Here is a 16,160-nt window from a genome sequence, read left to right on the forward strand (position 1 = left end):
AGACACAGGGAATCAGCTTTGATTATTTCTTAAAGTGTTTCTGTCATTTAACAACAACTAAAGATCACTTGTAGAGATGAGTAGGAATAAAACAAATTGATTTGTTCCCATTTGCATTCTGCTCATCAGGCTGCGGGCTTTGAAGTGTGCTTTGCTTTCTGCTGTTCCTACCCAGGTGCTGGGAAAAGATTGATCCAGTCCTGGGAAACCTCTCCTGGTTTCCCAGGACTGGATCCATCTTTTTCCAGCACCCAGGGAGGGACAGCAGAAAGCAGAGCAGCCCACAGCCTGATGAGCAGAATCCCTTTAGGAACAAAATAATTTGCTTCATTCTTACTGTACATTCGCTCCTCTAATCACTAGGATTGGGAGAATTGCTTGGCTGGACAAGTCTCTTGCAGTCTACAGAGTCAGAAGGAAACACTTCTTCCAGCAATTGATGGTGGTCTGAACACCCAAACAGTTAACAAAAATTCGACTTTTTTTTAATTAGTAAAGCTTTAAAGTGACTCTGTATCCACAATATGACCCCCCCCAGCCGCTTGGACCTTCAGATAGCTGCTTTTAATCCAAGATCTGTCCTGGGGTTCGTTCGGCAGGTGATGCAGTTATTGCTCTAAAAAAAAAAAAAAAAAAAAAAAAAAAAAATTAAACTTGCAGCCCTGTGTCAAGTTGGCGTGGCCTACAGTGTTTATGCCCTAGGCTTGCACCACCCCTCCTCCCCACCCTCTTCACCATTAGGAACGCCCCTAGAACAATTTCTCCTATTCATTACCTATCTAAACCCTGCACATGTGCTGGATCGTTAAGGCACCTGTGCAGTGTTCAGACAGGTGATAAATAGGAAAAACCCTGGCAAAACCCTCGTCCCAATCCTAGGGCACACACACTCTAGGCCACGCCAATTTGACACAGGGCTGCAAGTTTAAAAGTTGGTTTTAGGACAATAACTGCATCACCTGCCAAGCGGACCCCAGGACAGATCTTGGATTAAAAGCAGCTATCTGAAGGTACAAGCGGTTTGGGGGGGCAGATTGTGGGTACAGAGTCACTAAGTAGATTCCGAAAGTTTTACTTGTGAAGTTTTGATGCAAACACCGAACACAAACTCAGAATAATGACCATCACCGGTATAATTATTTTATTTGAAGTGTCTTATTGTCACAGCACATATCAGGTTGAACACATAATATCTTACAGAGATGTATTCAGTATTCACAATTTATTTGCATTAACCCATCAGATCAGATAGTTTGGTGCATCCCGGTTGAACTTATTCCCTTCCCAAACACTCTGCTTTGAGGGACAAGGGAGACATACATAATGCATTTTTCCACAGTATACAGGTATGGAATAGTTTTCCATGAACATTTCCACATCACAATAAAAAAATATCTTCCTGGGAAGGGAACAGGACACGTTCTTCTGAAAGGAGGCAGCAATAACGGAAATGGTTTCATCGCTTCTCGCATTATTCAGTATGGAAGTCGAAATGGGTTTTGTGCCTGGATGGTTAAATTAAGTCCATAACCTAAAATCTTAACCTAGAACACTGTCAAACTCGCAGCTCTTCAGCTGTTGCAAAGCGATAATTCCTATTATGCCTGGACAGCCGCAGCTTTCTGCAACAGCTGGAGGGCTGCGAGGCTGGCACCCCTGGCTTAGAATGATCAGTGATGCTTTAAGGTGTATCAAGGTCATCCACTGAAGGAAAAACTATTTGGGTGTGAACCAAGATAAACCAGTAAGCATCAGGAGGATTATTAAACAGATTAGATTACGGAATTTATAGGGTTGTTACGTTACTTGATATAGAGTCTCCTGAACAGCTCAGAATTTTTACATGACACAGATACACCTTATGGGTTGCCAACTCTACGTTATACAGCATCTGTCCCTAATCACACGTGGTTTACTATAGGAGTGCCAGGATATGACTAAGGACTGGCGATTTACATTATTGCAGCCATATTCCATCAAAGCAATTTCATTCTGGCTGGTATAACACTAGTGTAAAATTTCCATCAGCAAATGTTTTCTTTACATCTAATATTTATCTCCCATTTCTGAATGATGGTGGGGAGCTGTGAATGTGGCTCACAATGGAGGAAAGGTTAGGGACCTGAGCTTCACTGTATGTATGAAAACTACACACTATACCCAATTCCTTATATGAAATAGGAAAGTTAAAAAAAAAAAAAAAAAAAAAAAGTTAACCATTTCTAGGTTACATGTACCTAACTGGATTAAACAAAAAAAATAAAATAATAATAATAACGATATGGCATACCTCTTTCGTACCAACATCTCCTCCCAGGAAGCAACCATGCAAGTCAGGTGAGACAATATTGTCTAACAAGATTTCTACCACACAGAACCATATAGTGTACCAAGGTTGTTAAGCGGATGGGTAAAATAGGTGCTGCATAGAAATAATTGTACAAGTTGCTTCTGGAACGAACTCACGATTGGAGTCACCAAAAGACGGCATAGTGCGTTCATATCTAGACTACCTTCTTGTAAAAAGGACTCCACAGCCAGCAATCTCGCTGCTACATCTGTGTCTGGCTTTTTTTTTTTTTTTTTTTTTTTTTATAGTGGAGAATGGTTTCTCTCCTTAACCAAAGCCCAAACACCAAAGTGGTGCGGACTTTAACACCACTGAAAAAAAAAACAAAAAAAACAACAAAAAAAAAAAAAACTAAGAGCTATCGAGGACCAAGTATTTACATGACAATGCTGAAGCAACATATGACACCTCATGGCGGATTTATGTAACAAAGTGGCACTTTACAGATCAATAGTAAAACAAAGAAACAAAAAAAATATATCCATTTCTGGCATCACAAAACCTTTTGGTATCAACATTTCTTCCCTTGTCTGGGTTACATTGGTTAAGTGCACGAAGATTTATATAGCAGCATTTAACATGAAGCCCCTCAAATGGAAACCAGAGAACAGCCGAGACCTAAAAGGAGACGCTCAGGAATCAAGTTTTAAAGGATTCTAACAAAAAAGGGAAAGATAAACATAAAAAAGACAAACTTAAAAGGAAAGGTCTATAAAGGACATGAAAACATATAGGGTATACCGCCCTAAAGCTCAAGACATACAGATAGAGGAACTCCAATTAAACCCTTAGCAGCAAGAGGCCGACTAACATTTGCAGCAAACTCCTCTACCATGAAAAGGGTTAATATTCACAGTTTTGTAGCACTCTGACCATAGTATTTACATGTAAACCCTGCATATTATGGTGTAAAGGGCCCAATCCAGAACATTCAACCACATTTTCAGTTTACTCCAGATGAAAGGCAGCAGGGGCAGATCCCTATCAGACCACAATACAGCACATTCAGACCTTTAAAAAAGGACATTGGGGGGAATAATTCTTACGGGAAAAATGCAGCTTGAATTCATCATCTTTCGTCTCTGGGCTCCTTCACAACCAGATTGTCAGTCCACTTCCCTAAACAATTCCTCAACAAAAGGAGTTTCACCCTAGCCATGCCAAGAGATCGAATACCGAAATCTTCTAATTGTTACAGAGACCATCACAAATCTTACACTTTACATGGGGTAAAACCCTGTCCTGGTGCAGAAATGTAATGCTAAGGTAAGCCAGTGTGTAGCTTACAACCGAAGGAGGCGTTCACCGACATGCTTACATATTAGTAGTCACGCTGTTCTCTTATATCTTCGTCTTGGCTGCGAGGAACTAAAGAAAGAGCTTGAAGCCAGACATAAGTCAGCACTCAGCTTGATGCTGCGGCTAGGGGTTTCTTCAGCTGCTGGGACATAAGTTCCCGAGCTCGACTGACTTGGATGTTGTCATAGCAAGTATTGCAAACCAAAACGGGATCGTAGAGTTGTTGGTCAGGAATTGGAAGCTTCAAGTGACAGCAGGCAGCACAAAAGACATTTCCACAGTTCCTAGAGAAATCATGAAGAGTTACTTGTACACAGCTTAGCCAGATAAAGAGTGTGTGTGGTTGGGGCTGGAGGAACCTCATTGTTTAACCCCTTCACGTCCACAATCTATATACATTCCTAGTCGCTGCCCTGTGCAGTAGTAATGCATGTGTGCATATTATATATATATATATATATATATATATATATATATATATATATATATATATATATATGTGTGTGTGTGTGTGAGGCTGCTTCAGTGTGAGCAGCATGCACAGTAGTTTGGCATAATGACAGGCAGTTGCGATCACATTTAAAAGGCAGTCAGTGACAATAGAAGTACCAGTCACCGACCGATCGGGACCCCCGCTGCATGACTGCAGGGCTCCTGATCACTTTTCTTGACAAGCGGGGCTATAATACTTACGTACGTCTTGTCAGATGGGTGATTTTCAGACTATGTGCAGACTTCAGATAATACCGATCAATGTTATGCAATGGCATAGCACTGATCAGTATATGCAATTCAATGATTGCATGTTATAGTCCCTCTCCACCCCCCCCCCCCCCCCCCCCAAAAAAAAAAAAAAAAAAAAAAAAAAAAAAAAAAAGTTAAAAAATTTGCAAACTGGCATAAATCCGAATTTTTATGCCAGCTCAGATTCATTTACTGAGCATCTGCTGCAGGACACAGGGGCAGGGGTTTACATGACACCTGCATATGTTGGTCCCCCAAATCCCCCCCAAATGTGTGCACTATGTTTTTCCATAGACTTTTATGTAGCATATTAAAGACTGCTGCATGTTTACAGTTGTATATTGTTTCTTATTTTACTGTGTGTGACCCATCACAGACAAAACAGTATCGGTCTTATAATTTTTGTACTTTTCCCTATGACTATGCTCTTTTGAGAGAAGACTGAATTATGTCCCTCGATTATTAGCCAATTGACACGGTGCACCAACTCCCACTCATTGTAGCGGTTTGTACACATAAGTACTTAAAACGGAGCATTGCTCTGAATGCAGATTGAGCTATACCATGTCTTTAACTTATAGTAGTATAATGCAACGCCTTATGGGAAAGTCATAATTTACCTGCAGTGATGCCTCCGTTTGGCCAACCAGAATTCACAATCACAGTTGAAGCAATGTGAAGCCATGTGATCCGGGACCCATCTTGTAACCTTTTTATTGGAGAGAAAAAAAAAAAACAAATAAAATTACCAAAGGGGAAGCATATAAAGCCACTTTAATGCTCTATTAATATTGTTCTCATAAAATATAAACTTTTACTACATAAGAAACATTTACCTCTGTATCCTTCTTATCCACTGGTTCCCAACTGGTCTCTGAAAGTCGGTCTTCACTTTTATCAGAATACAGGTCATCCATATCACTGCTGTCAGATTCTTTTACACAGGTCTGTGAACAATACACACTTAGTTTTGATGTAACTCCATAAAGTTATACATCTTCTAAGTCACTGACAGACTCTTGTTCATGCATACGTAGGAAAGGAAAGCTTTATATTTACATGCACTGAATTCAGATTTACACACAAGCTATAAGTCACCCTACAAAAAGATACCTCCCTTGTAAGTGACTAACAATGATTGTCAATCATCATACACAGTACATACACTAGAGGAGATGGGAAATACTACGATTACAGCTCAGCAAGTCTACAAGTGAAATCATGGAGCCATTATCTGCCAAACCAGGCTGATTCAGGCAAATATTACCTTGTGTAATAGAGCCAGCATTCAGCAGAGGAGCCAATCTGCTAATCATTGTCTTTTAACTAAAACTAGTGGGGCTGTTACTTCAGAAACGGGTTTGGAAGAATCAGTGGCAGCTGCAGTCAGCAGGGGATTCAGAGACATGCTAGGAAGTTATTTTCTATATATGTCGGAATACCCCTTTAAAGCAAGGGCTTCATGGACATCACTAATGATGTCTGTGCAACTCTTGCTGAACGATCATCAAGCCGTGTAATCGGGCCTGTAATCGATCCCTCATTTACACTGAACATGAGGCTGTGTAATGTTGCCCTAAGGAACCAATTGTCGATTTAGGTTAAGAGTCATTTCCCTTTTTAAACATTGCGACTTCCCCAGCCTGACACCGTACCACAAATCTGCAGCTATAGACATTACAATTTACATGTAGCAAGTTTTCCTCAGGTTTCACCTCTTCTATGAATGGGGTGAACTCCACTGTAAACCTGCAGTATATTTAGTATCACATTCACACTTAAAGGGGTTACATAGGATAAGGAAAAAATAAACACAACAATCACTACTTTCTTGCAGAACAGCAGCACCCCTATCCCCAGGTTGTGTGAGGTATTACAATTCAGCTCCATTTAGTTCAATAGAATGAAGCTGCAAAACTACACCCAAACTGAGGACAGGAGAGGTGCTGTAAGCTGGGCTATTTCTGCCACATGTGGATCAGAAGGTTGTATGCCAAGTACTCACAAAATCATCTTCATAATCAGCCTCAGGTTCCGGAGGTGGAGCACAATACTGTCGTATTTCCAGTTGTAGCTGCAGTTCCCATACCTGCCTTCTCAACAGGTCAACCTCTTGTTTATAACTAGCTTCCATCTGTCTCAATCGTTGCTGCACAACATCATTGGGAATAGGTAAACCATCATCATCCTGATATACAAGAGGTGCAGGAGAAGGACAAACCAAAGGAAAGAAGCGACCAGAGTGAAAAGGCCTGTTCTGGGAGGCTACTGATCCTCTATAGCTCTTCACTGAGGGGCCAGAACAGTGCATTGAGGCAGGGAAGTTGTAGGGAATTTTTGTGGCATCTCTAGATAAACTAGCTGGATGTCTTCCATGTTTACTGTGAAGGCTTCTTGTAGAGTACTCGCACGACAAATGGCGACGGAATCCAGTTTCACCAACAGGAACAGATTTCATCATTCCTTGTAAACTCTCCCAGTTAGAGACTAGAAATGAAATCTCATTTCTTGGTATTTGGGAGACTGGTTTCCTATCAGTCTTACATGCTTCCTTTGCCATCTTGAAAGATTTGGTCAAATCTCTACATGACGTATTGACATACACATCACCCACTAAGTTTGGACAGGGAGGTTTTGTTAAGGTAGGACAATCCGTTTGACCCTGATCAGTGATCGCTATTGTGATAGTCTGCTCTTGTGTATCTACACCATTTGCCAAGTCAAGTTTAACATTGTCACATTTTGAATCTGGAGATTCATCTTTAGTAAGTGAGGAGTTACTAGATTGCAGCACTTTATTATTATTCTGGGCTTCAATGACTTCCAGCAGGTTTCCCTTGTCACCTCCGCTGACATCAGGGTCACCATGTGCCTTTTCTACCTTGGGTCTTAAATCTGTGGTTTGCTGCAGAGGGCCCAGACTTTCTGTATCGCTACCATCGTCATTGCTGCATCGAGAGTCCAAACTAACTTGATGATTATTTAGATTAGGGTCACTAGAAGTGCGTGTCAGTATCCCCCCACTGTCACAAGCAGTGATAAGATTGTCCATTGAGCGCGTTTTGGGTAACCTGTGATAATTACAAAAGTATATTACTTACATGGTTATTTAATCAAACTACATACACATACCATTTTAGCCCTAAGGGCTACATAATGCACCCCCCATGCCTGGAAACAGCTTGAATGGGTTAGCCAGGTTAAGAAAGAGCACTGACTGCTATTTGTATAGCAAAAAAAAAAATCAAAAAATAAAAAAAACACCTGTTCCTAGGTTGTGTGGTACAGTATTACCATTCAACTCCAATGACATTAATGGAATAAAGCAGCAAAACCACACCCTAAGGAATTGAGCCATTTCTAAGCCTGGACAACCCCTTTAAAGAAATTCTGTATACAGCTACTACAAGATCAAATGTAATCCAACATTACAATCATATGTTTCTCCATTCTATCTGCCTTCTGCAGCTCACCTCTTTTCTTTGAGGAGAAGTGAAACACGCGGCGCGGTGTACATACCCTTTACTTGGAATACTATATACAGTAGTAGCATGAATCTTAAAATTTTACAAAAATATTTTGTCCAACATTTTTTTACCTGTCTAATGATCGAGAATTAAAGTCCTGTCCTTGGGAAACTGGGGAAAGATAGATTTCCATCCCATCATCAATGGGCATGCAGGGCGATGAAGCAGGAATGTATACAGCAGTCCATAGCTGGAGAGCCCGAACATGACAAACCGGGTGTAGGACCTAAACAAGAACGTTTTCATTGTGGTCATAGCAAAACAGATTTGCATATATGTAAAGGGAACCAATTGTTCAAATCAAGAATTATGGTAAATATTCTTTTAAAGAATTTATGGTGATTCTTTATCCAATTTTCTATTTTACCATCTACATTATAGCTTAATCATGAAATCTTGCCATTTACATTCTGAAATAAAAAAATTCAAAGTGATGGGCGAAATAGATATGGAAGTTAGTAAAGGTTTTTACTTGACCTAAGCTGCAAACAACTTAACAGCTCAGTGCTCAAAAAGCATGCATGCCCCCTTCATTCCCCACTCCTCCTTGTCCTGCATGTTTGATTTACAAGGCTTGGCTTACAGCCACTGGCGTAGCTACAATGGGGGCAGGGTACGCCGTCGCTATGGGGCCCGGGCCCCCTCGTTAAAACATGTAGCATCAGCATCCACAGTGGGTGCTGACTGAGTGTGACAGCAAACCCTGCCCCCCTCGTGTGGGTGAGCTATCAGACCGCACCACGTCCGTCTGGCAGCGTGACTTCGCTGCCCACTTCCCACCTGCGCGGCACGTGTCACCTCACCCAGCCAGCAGCTTTCCTTCCTTCTTCATTCTAGCCCACCTTCAGCCCGTCCCCCTACGGACCAGTCCAGAGCTGCTTCCACAGGCTCCTCCTCCCAGGCAGTTAAGGCTGAGGAGTGTATCTTCTGCTGTACAGTCACCTGACTTGAAGAAGTCATGTGACCTTGTGATGTCAGCAGGTCCTTTTACAGTATGGGATTTAGACATTACCCATCTTCAAGCAAGCTGTCTGGCATGTGGTCGGCTGTTTGTACCTGGCTGCAAATTGCAAGATCAAGAAAGGACCTGCTGCACAGGTACACCATCAAGTTCCAGAATTTTTCATGTACACAGTACACTTTTTATGTGGCCTGATGTGGTTAGCTGTGTTGTGTAACCCAGGATAGCTGTGGGGCCCTCTACAAAGCTAAACATATGGGAGAGGTTTATGCATATATGAGGGTATTATATACACATTAGAGGGGTATAATATACCCTTATATATGCATATAATACCGTCATTTATACCTCTCCCCTATGTATATACATTAATATCCTTATATATCCTAGTATAATATATATGAGGATATTAATGTATATACATAGGGGAAAGGTAGACATATATACATATGAGAGGGGTATATATATATATATTTTTCATCTCTAATGTGTATATTGTACCCTCATATATGCATATAATACCATCACAAATACCTTTCCCCTATGTATATACATTATTATCCTCATATATATTATACTAGGATATATAAGGATATTAATGTATATACATAGGGGAGAAGTATACATGACGATATTATATGCATATATAAGGGTATAATATACATATGAGAGGGGTATATATATATGAGGGTATATTATACCCCTCTAATGTGTATATAATACCCTAATCCTTGCATATAATATCATATATACCTCTCCTATATGTAGATACAGTAAATATGGGTACAGTAGGGGTAAATATGAGGGTATTATATACTTATTAGAGGGGTATCTCTAATATGTAAATAATACCTTCATATATATACCCCTCTCATATGTATATAATGCCCTTATGTATATCCCATTACATTGCAGCACCTCCGCTGGTAAGGTCCTTTCCCTCCCCCACCCTGGGACGTTGTCTCAGAGGAGCAGCTCGCACCCTCCATCTATGACCTGTTGCCTGTTGTGCTTACAAAACCTGCTGGGAAGACCAGCGATATCAAGGACAATGGCAGTGGCGTAGCTACCATAAAGTCAGCAGCAGGGTAGGCAGTTGCTAGTGCAGGAGAGGGGCCTGGGGAGAAGATAAGAGCCTCCTGTGTCCTTCTGCTTAACCCCTTATGTACTGCAGTGTGTAAGTGACCCAGTGTTCTCTTACATGCTGCAGCACAAAAAAGGGTTAACAGGCAGAAGACAAAAAAAACCTTTGCTTCCCTGCACTGATAACCCCTGACCTCTGTTCTCACTGCCTGCTGTGCAGAGGTAAGGAGTTATCAGTGCACCAGCATTAGAGAAAATATTTCCTTGTCTTCTCAACATTAGGTCACTTACACACTGCTCCTGCACCTATGTATTTATCTATAAGAGTTCCTAATAGGCCCTTATAGTTAAATACAGTGGACTGACAGAGCAAGTAGCCATTGGCTCTCTGCTCTGCCCGTCAATTTTGTGGCCGCAGGCAGGATTCTGCCTCTGGTCACAGATTTTATTTTTTGGCCACATTGCAGAATATATATATATGCAGTGCTTCGTGTTGTGTGTAGGGGATGGGGGGCCCTTACAGTTTTTTTTGCTATGGGGCCCAGTGAATCCTAGCTACGCCCCTGCTTACAGCACTGAGCTCTGTATATCAATCAGGTAATGAGGGGTGGGGGAGCGAGGAGGCATGCATGCTGTGGCTCAGCAATGCCTCTGTGCTACTATAGCTCTGAGCATATGATGCTGACAGATTGCGTTTAGTTGTCAGTGGTCTTGCTGAAAAACATGAGTGCTGGATCTTTTTTCACAGCATGTACAGTTCTCTACAGAACTGCAAAGGTCAGACAATTAAAGCTTAGTGGCCAGACTGAAAAACAGCAAGATTTTAGTACTTTACAATAGATGTGCTGAACAGGTTACATAAAACTACCTGTACTTTCAGTGCTCAAAAAAGCACTAAAACTGTTCTGCTGTCCAGCCAAAGCTACGCAAGTGTTAACAGCCCTTAATTTCTTTTATAAAAGAACTTTCTGCGATACACTTACCATCTCACCACCAGGCATGTAGAGCAGATTGTGAAAGTTCTTGTTACCAGTTCTCAACAGGGACCAAACTGAACAAGTCCTTTTGTAGATGTTCCGTGTCTCTCGTTCACACGGGTTGTTAGACAGGAAAGTTCCGTAGAGGCACGAGTACGTGTGCTGCACTAACTTCACCTGGGGGCAAACAGGCCGATTATCTTTACAGGATTAAATTTACTACTTACAATAAAGAAACATAAAATCAGAGTTCACACAGAGAAACATTTATTTTACCAAGAAGGTGTGGTTGAACTCAAAGTGACAAGGAAACTGATGAAGCAGCTGGTGGACACAGTCCAGCCACTGTAAGAAGACTGGACATTGTTCATTTTGATCTTCAGCATTTTCCTGATGACCACAGCGATCTCCAAACTTATGGCCATAATCCAGCCAGTCTGTTTCCACCAAGACCTGGAATCCCTGGAGAGAGAAAAAGCTATTAAGAGAATTACAGCGGGAAGACTAACAAACACTTTCCTGTTGGCCAAACTGCTCACCTCCATTGTTCGGTAATATGGATCCAAGAGGAGTTTGGCAAGCGATACAATCTGTGGGGTTCGGTCCCAGCCATCCGAGCAATGAACCAGCACTGGACGCTCTTCTCGATCCACTGCATTGGCCACGACAGTGGCAGCTTTCAGCATGGCAGAGAGGTGCTGCAGCCACTTAGTGCTTTCCAATGCTGATAGCCAGCTATAAAACACATAAAGGGTTTCACCACCTGACAGGTGAATGGCATCTTGAGAGAGAAAGATTATGATGATGGCATTAGTTGATGGAAATAAAAATAAATTACCAGGCCAAGGCTCATGAGCGAGGGAAAAAAAAAAATAAAAAAAAAATATTGCGTTAACTTTGAATATTTGCTGCCCGAATGTAACCCACACTACCCCCATAAGGTCCACTCTGTGCAAGGAAAATGTGAAAGCCCAAGCCGTTCCCTTTTTATCCAATATTTAATGCTCCAGTTACTTGTCTTAGCCAGTGAGTGGGTAGTGTAGAGATGCGTGCCAGGAAGCAGTGATCAGGGAGACTGGGCACAGATTGAATAGATTTGGCAGGGTACAGTAGGGAAGTATCCCTTTCGCTTATTATGTTAGTCTGAGACATTTAATAAGAAGAAAAAAAAAAAAGTTTTGTAAGCATATTACAAGCACTACTCCAGCACAAAACTTACTTTCCTGGATCAGGTACTTGGTTGCATACAGCTCGTAGGTACTGAAAGCTATTCCGAATGGAGTGAATATTTGCCATTCCCATAAACACGACTTCACAATTTGGATAGTACTCTATAGGGGAAAGAGCAATATAGGGGAAAGAGCAATACAATAAATCACAGGTAAAGGCTCAGAACAAAAAGGATCATCATCAAGTCAGAAATGTACGGCAAAGCCACATGCCACAGGGTCTGACAGATGCAGGCCATTCTCCATCTATCCCCTCCGATTACGTCACAAACTGGCAGATGGATGCCGCATTCAGGCAGTCAGTGACTGGGGCAGGACACTGATGCAATCACTGACTGACTAAGGGTCCATTTACACAGAAAGATTATCTGCCAAAGATTTGAAGCCAAAGCCAGGAACTGACTATAAACAGAGATCAGGTCATAAAGAAAAGCCTGAGATTTCTTCTCTTTTCAAATCCACTCCTGGCTTTGGCTTCAAATCTTTGGCAGATAATCTGTCAGATAATCTCTTTCTGTGTAAATGGACCTTAAGCAGGTTCTCTCTCAACCTTCCAGCTGCGTTCGGACGTAGTCAGATGTAGACATGACATCTGGCAGGGTCTGGGAGCTCCGTGATGCGGTGTTGCAAAGGCATGGGCAAGTATAGGTTGACGACCCTGTAATTATTAATTTGGCTGAATTTCTCCTTTAGGGTGCATTCATACATAACTGATCCGCAGCAGATTTCTGGCTGCGAATTCGCTGCGAGACCCACTGCGGATCCCTGCCTGTACACTCTATGGCCAGACGAACTCACAGCGGGATAGAAATCCCGCTGTGAGTATGTAAGCAGCCCGCCTCGTTAACACCCCCTGAACTTTTCTCTCGTCAGCCTGCTGTACGGGCTTCATAAACTTAATGTAAACCGTCTTTTGAAGCAAAATGGAAAGAGCAGTGAGCTGGAAATGAAGGACTTAGCTGAGCACTTCTCCTGGCACTAACCACAGGTTACAATGAAAACAAAGTTATTTTTGTGTTTCTTACATTACATCCTTTTGTTGCCAACATCTGAAATACCTGAAGCAAACTAATCACAAGAGATAAGTGAATCTACAGCAGGAACAAAGCAAATATCTTTCTTCCTATCTGCATTCTGCCCATCAGGCTGTGGGGCTTTGAAGTCTGCTCCGCTCTCCGTGTCGCTCCTCCCTGGGTGCTAGGAAAAGATGGATCCGGTCCTAGGAAACTGGGAGAAGTTTCTCAGGACTGGATGCATTTTTTCCCAGCACCCGGGGAGGAGCGGCTGAAAGCAGAACAGCCTGCGGCCTGATGAGCCGAATGTGGATAGGAATGAAGCGATTCGCTTTGTTCCTACTGGAGATTTGCTTATCTCTACTGATCATGCATCACTGAGCAGGGCCTAAATGTAAGTGAGCCGAAAGCAATGATGGGTACATAAGAGATTGTACACAGTGGCAGAATCAGACTACGCAGTAGTGTAGTCAGCAAACACTTCATTCAGACTGTTACCTTCACATTCACAGCCTCCACCTTTGGCTCTGTTTGCAACAGCAGCAGTATAAGATCTAGCATCCAAGATTAAGAGTTTCTGAGGTACCCCGCTACCTTCAACACCGGGACAGGCTGTTAGAGAAGAATCTGGAAGGGATAGGCAAAACAATCAGTCAATACCAATTGCAGGTGACTAAAAGAGTATTACAGTAAATCAATTTTATTAGTCCTAAACTATAGTGTCTTACCAAAGTCTGTGTCTCCATTTTCATTTCCATCACTGCTACTTTTATTGCTGTAGCTCACAGCAGCAGCACGTCCACCTGGATTCAGAGCACAGGCCTTTGCAATAGAAGTGACTAAATACTCATCATCAGCATTGCGCCAGCCCCACCAGCTGATCTCTGGCTGACTGCAACGTGCGATCACTGCTCCTGTTCTTGTATGTCTGCACCAAATAATAATAAAATGTGACGGCTTATTCTGGTGACAACCAAAGATTTGTGGGGGGAACTGTACATATAGGTAATATACTAAACCCTTAAAGGGGTAGTGCGGCGGTAAACAAATTATTCACAGAATAACACACATTACAAAGTTATACAACTTTGTAAAGAATGTTATGTCTATGAATCGCCCCCTTCCTGATCCGTGTCGCGCCCGTCCGCCATCTTGTGCCAAGAAGTCATCTTCGGGAGGCCGGCCGAATTGCTGCCGCCGTCCTTATGCCAGCCCCCTCTGCCGTGTCATAACTGTGCTCAGCCGCGATTGGCTGAGCACAGTTATGCTCAGCCAATCGCGGCTGAGCATCTGATGACGCTGCAGAAGGCGGCCAGCACTAGGGACGGTCGGAGCAGTTCGGACGGCGGTATGTATAATGCACCACACTTCTGGGTACACGTGTGTGGGTGGTGGGACACAGGAACGGGGCGATTCACAGACATAACATACATTACAAAGTTGTATTTCTTAGCGCCGCACTACCCCTTTAAGTATTGGAAAGGAGTTTATATAAAGTCAACAAGAAATTCCTCCAAGTTCACCACTTGGAGACTGTATTTGTTGGTAAGGCTGGGTTCACACTACGTTTTTGCAACCAGTTTTCCTCCTTTGTTTTTTTTGCAAAAAAACTGATGAAAAACTGATGGAAAAAAAAAGGATGTTATTATTTATTATTATTTTTATTATTATAAAAAAAAAAAATATGGATCCTTCTTTTAGCGTACACAAAAACGTGGTCAACCTCATTTGTGTCACTTAAAAAAAACAACTGATCATTTTTTTATGATGGAAGTCAATAGATAACGGATGCACACAATTGCATCCGTTTTTTTTCATCAGTTTTTTATCCTTTTTTTGCAAAAAACGGATGAACAAAAACGGATTGCAAAAACATAGTGTGAACCCAGCCTAAGCCAAATGTTGAGACGCTCTTGTATTTTAATGGGAACCAATCAGCATATTTGTGCAGACTGGGCTCCCAGAACAGCTGCACGCAACGTGCTAACAGGCCTTCTTGCCTGTCAATCACCCCGCAGAGCGTGCTGACAGGACAGAAAGCGGTGACTAGTCACAGCCCAGATAACTAGTTCATGGCTAATGCCAAGTTTACACGGAGCGATTATCGGGCACATTTTCGCGATAACGATCGAATTCGAACGATAATCGTACATGTAAACAAAGCGAACGATCGAAAAATCGTTCATCTGCGGTTGGGCCGGACTGCGGGCGCGCGATCACAAAAAAGATTGCAAAACGATTTTTCCGTACAATATATCGTACCATCTAAACGATGATAGTTATAAAAAAAAAAAAAAAATCGTTAATCGGACGATCGGGCCAATAATCACCTTGTGTAAACTTAGCATAAGGGTCCATTTACACAGGGGGGGGGGGGGGGAGGAGTTATACCTGTACACCACAACAGGAATCCTTTTCCATGATCTGAAAGAAGAAACATTCTCAAGTTCCTTATCAGTGATCCAGACAGGGACCAGGAGCTTTTGTGGGTAACTTTGACACAGTCTAAAGTGGAAGGAGAAAAAAAAAAACAAAGAAAAATCAAAACACTTGAAAGTGTGCATTGTCAAGTAAAAATCTGTAGCTCAGCTTGCTGGTCGAGCATGCTTGGTTTCAGCACTAGAAGTTTGTCTATGGAACAACAGAGGATGGCAAATGGGAGTTAATGTGTGAGGGTCACAATACAAACAAGAGGGTGAAGATTTGCTCTTTAGTAGCCAGGGGAATGGCAGGGACGATGAAGGCAGTAGGAAAAGGTTTTTACCCATGTAGATGGCTGCTGAAGCCAAGCCCTCTTGCTGTGCCGAGGAGCACACAGGGGCAGCAGTTACTACTGATGATCTGAGTGTAGCGACCCTGTAGACCACTTTTAGGTTTCCCATTTGAGCCCCCCTTTTAAATGAGTGATAGTTTTTGTATACCAACAAATGATACTCTTTTGCCAACATAGATGAGACAGGTTTCAAGCAAAAGCCCG

The 16,160-nt window shown here is 42.2% G+C and overlaps 1 protein-coding gene across 3 annotated transcripts in view; it reads right to left on the reverse strand.

Annotated features, from left to right (window-relative positions):
- Window positions 1–1,126: 1,126 nt before the first annotated feature.
- Window positions 1,127–16,160, reverse strand: part of MTMR4 (myotubularin related protein 4) — a 47,841-nt gene continuing 32,807 nt past the window's right edge. For all 3 annotated transcript variants that reach the window (XM_069944492.1, XM_069944494.1, XM_069944491.1), the window contains 12 exons: window positions 15,575–15,688; window positions 13,912–14,111; window positions 13,682–13,810; window positions 12,161–12,272; window positions 11,481–11,676; window positions 11,218–11,403; window positions 10,948–11,118; window positions 7,992–8,146; window positions 6,399–7,464; window positions 5,230–5,340; window positions 5,014–5,102; window positions 1,127–3,933 (listed from right to left, as the gene is read on the reverse strand). In XM_069944492.1, coding sequence (XP_069800593.1) covers window positions 3,756–3,933; window positions 5,014–5,102; window positions 5,230–5,340; window positions 6,399–7,464; window positions 7,992–8,146; window positions 10,948–11,118; window positions 11,218–11,403; window positions 11,481–11,676; window positions 12,161–12,272; window positions 13,682–13,810; window positions 13,912–14,111; window positions 15,575–15,688 — 2,707 coding nt within the window. In that variant the 3' untranslated portion in view covers window positions 1,127–3,755. The remainder of the gene's footprint in view (window positions 3,934–5,013; window positions 5,103–5,229; window positions 5,341–6,398; window positions 7,465–7,991; window positions 8,147–10,947; window positions 11,119–11,217; window positions 11,404–11,480; window positions 11,677–12,160; window positions 12,273–13,681; window positions 13,811–13,911; window positions 14,112–15,574; window positions 15,689–16,160) is intronic.

This window comes from Dendropsophus ebraccatus, chromosome 11 (genome assembly GCF_027789765.1).
Source record: "Dendropsophus ebraccatus isolate aDenEbr1 chromosome 11, aDenEbr1.pat, whole genome shotgun sequence".
In the NCBI taxonomy this organism is placed as follows: domain Eukaryota; kingdom Metazoa; phylum Chordata; class Amphibia; order Anura; family Hylidae; genus Dendropsophus; species Dendropsophus ebraccatus.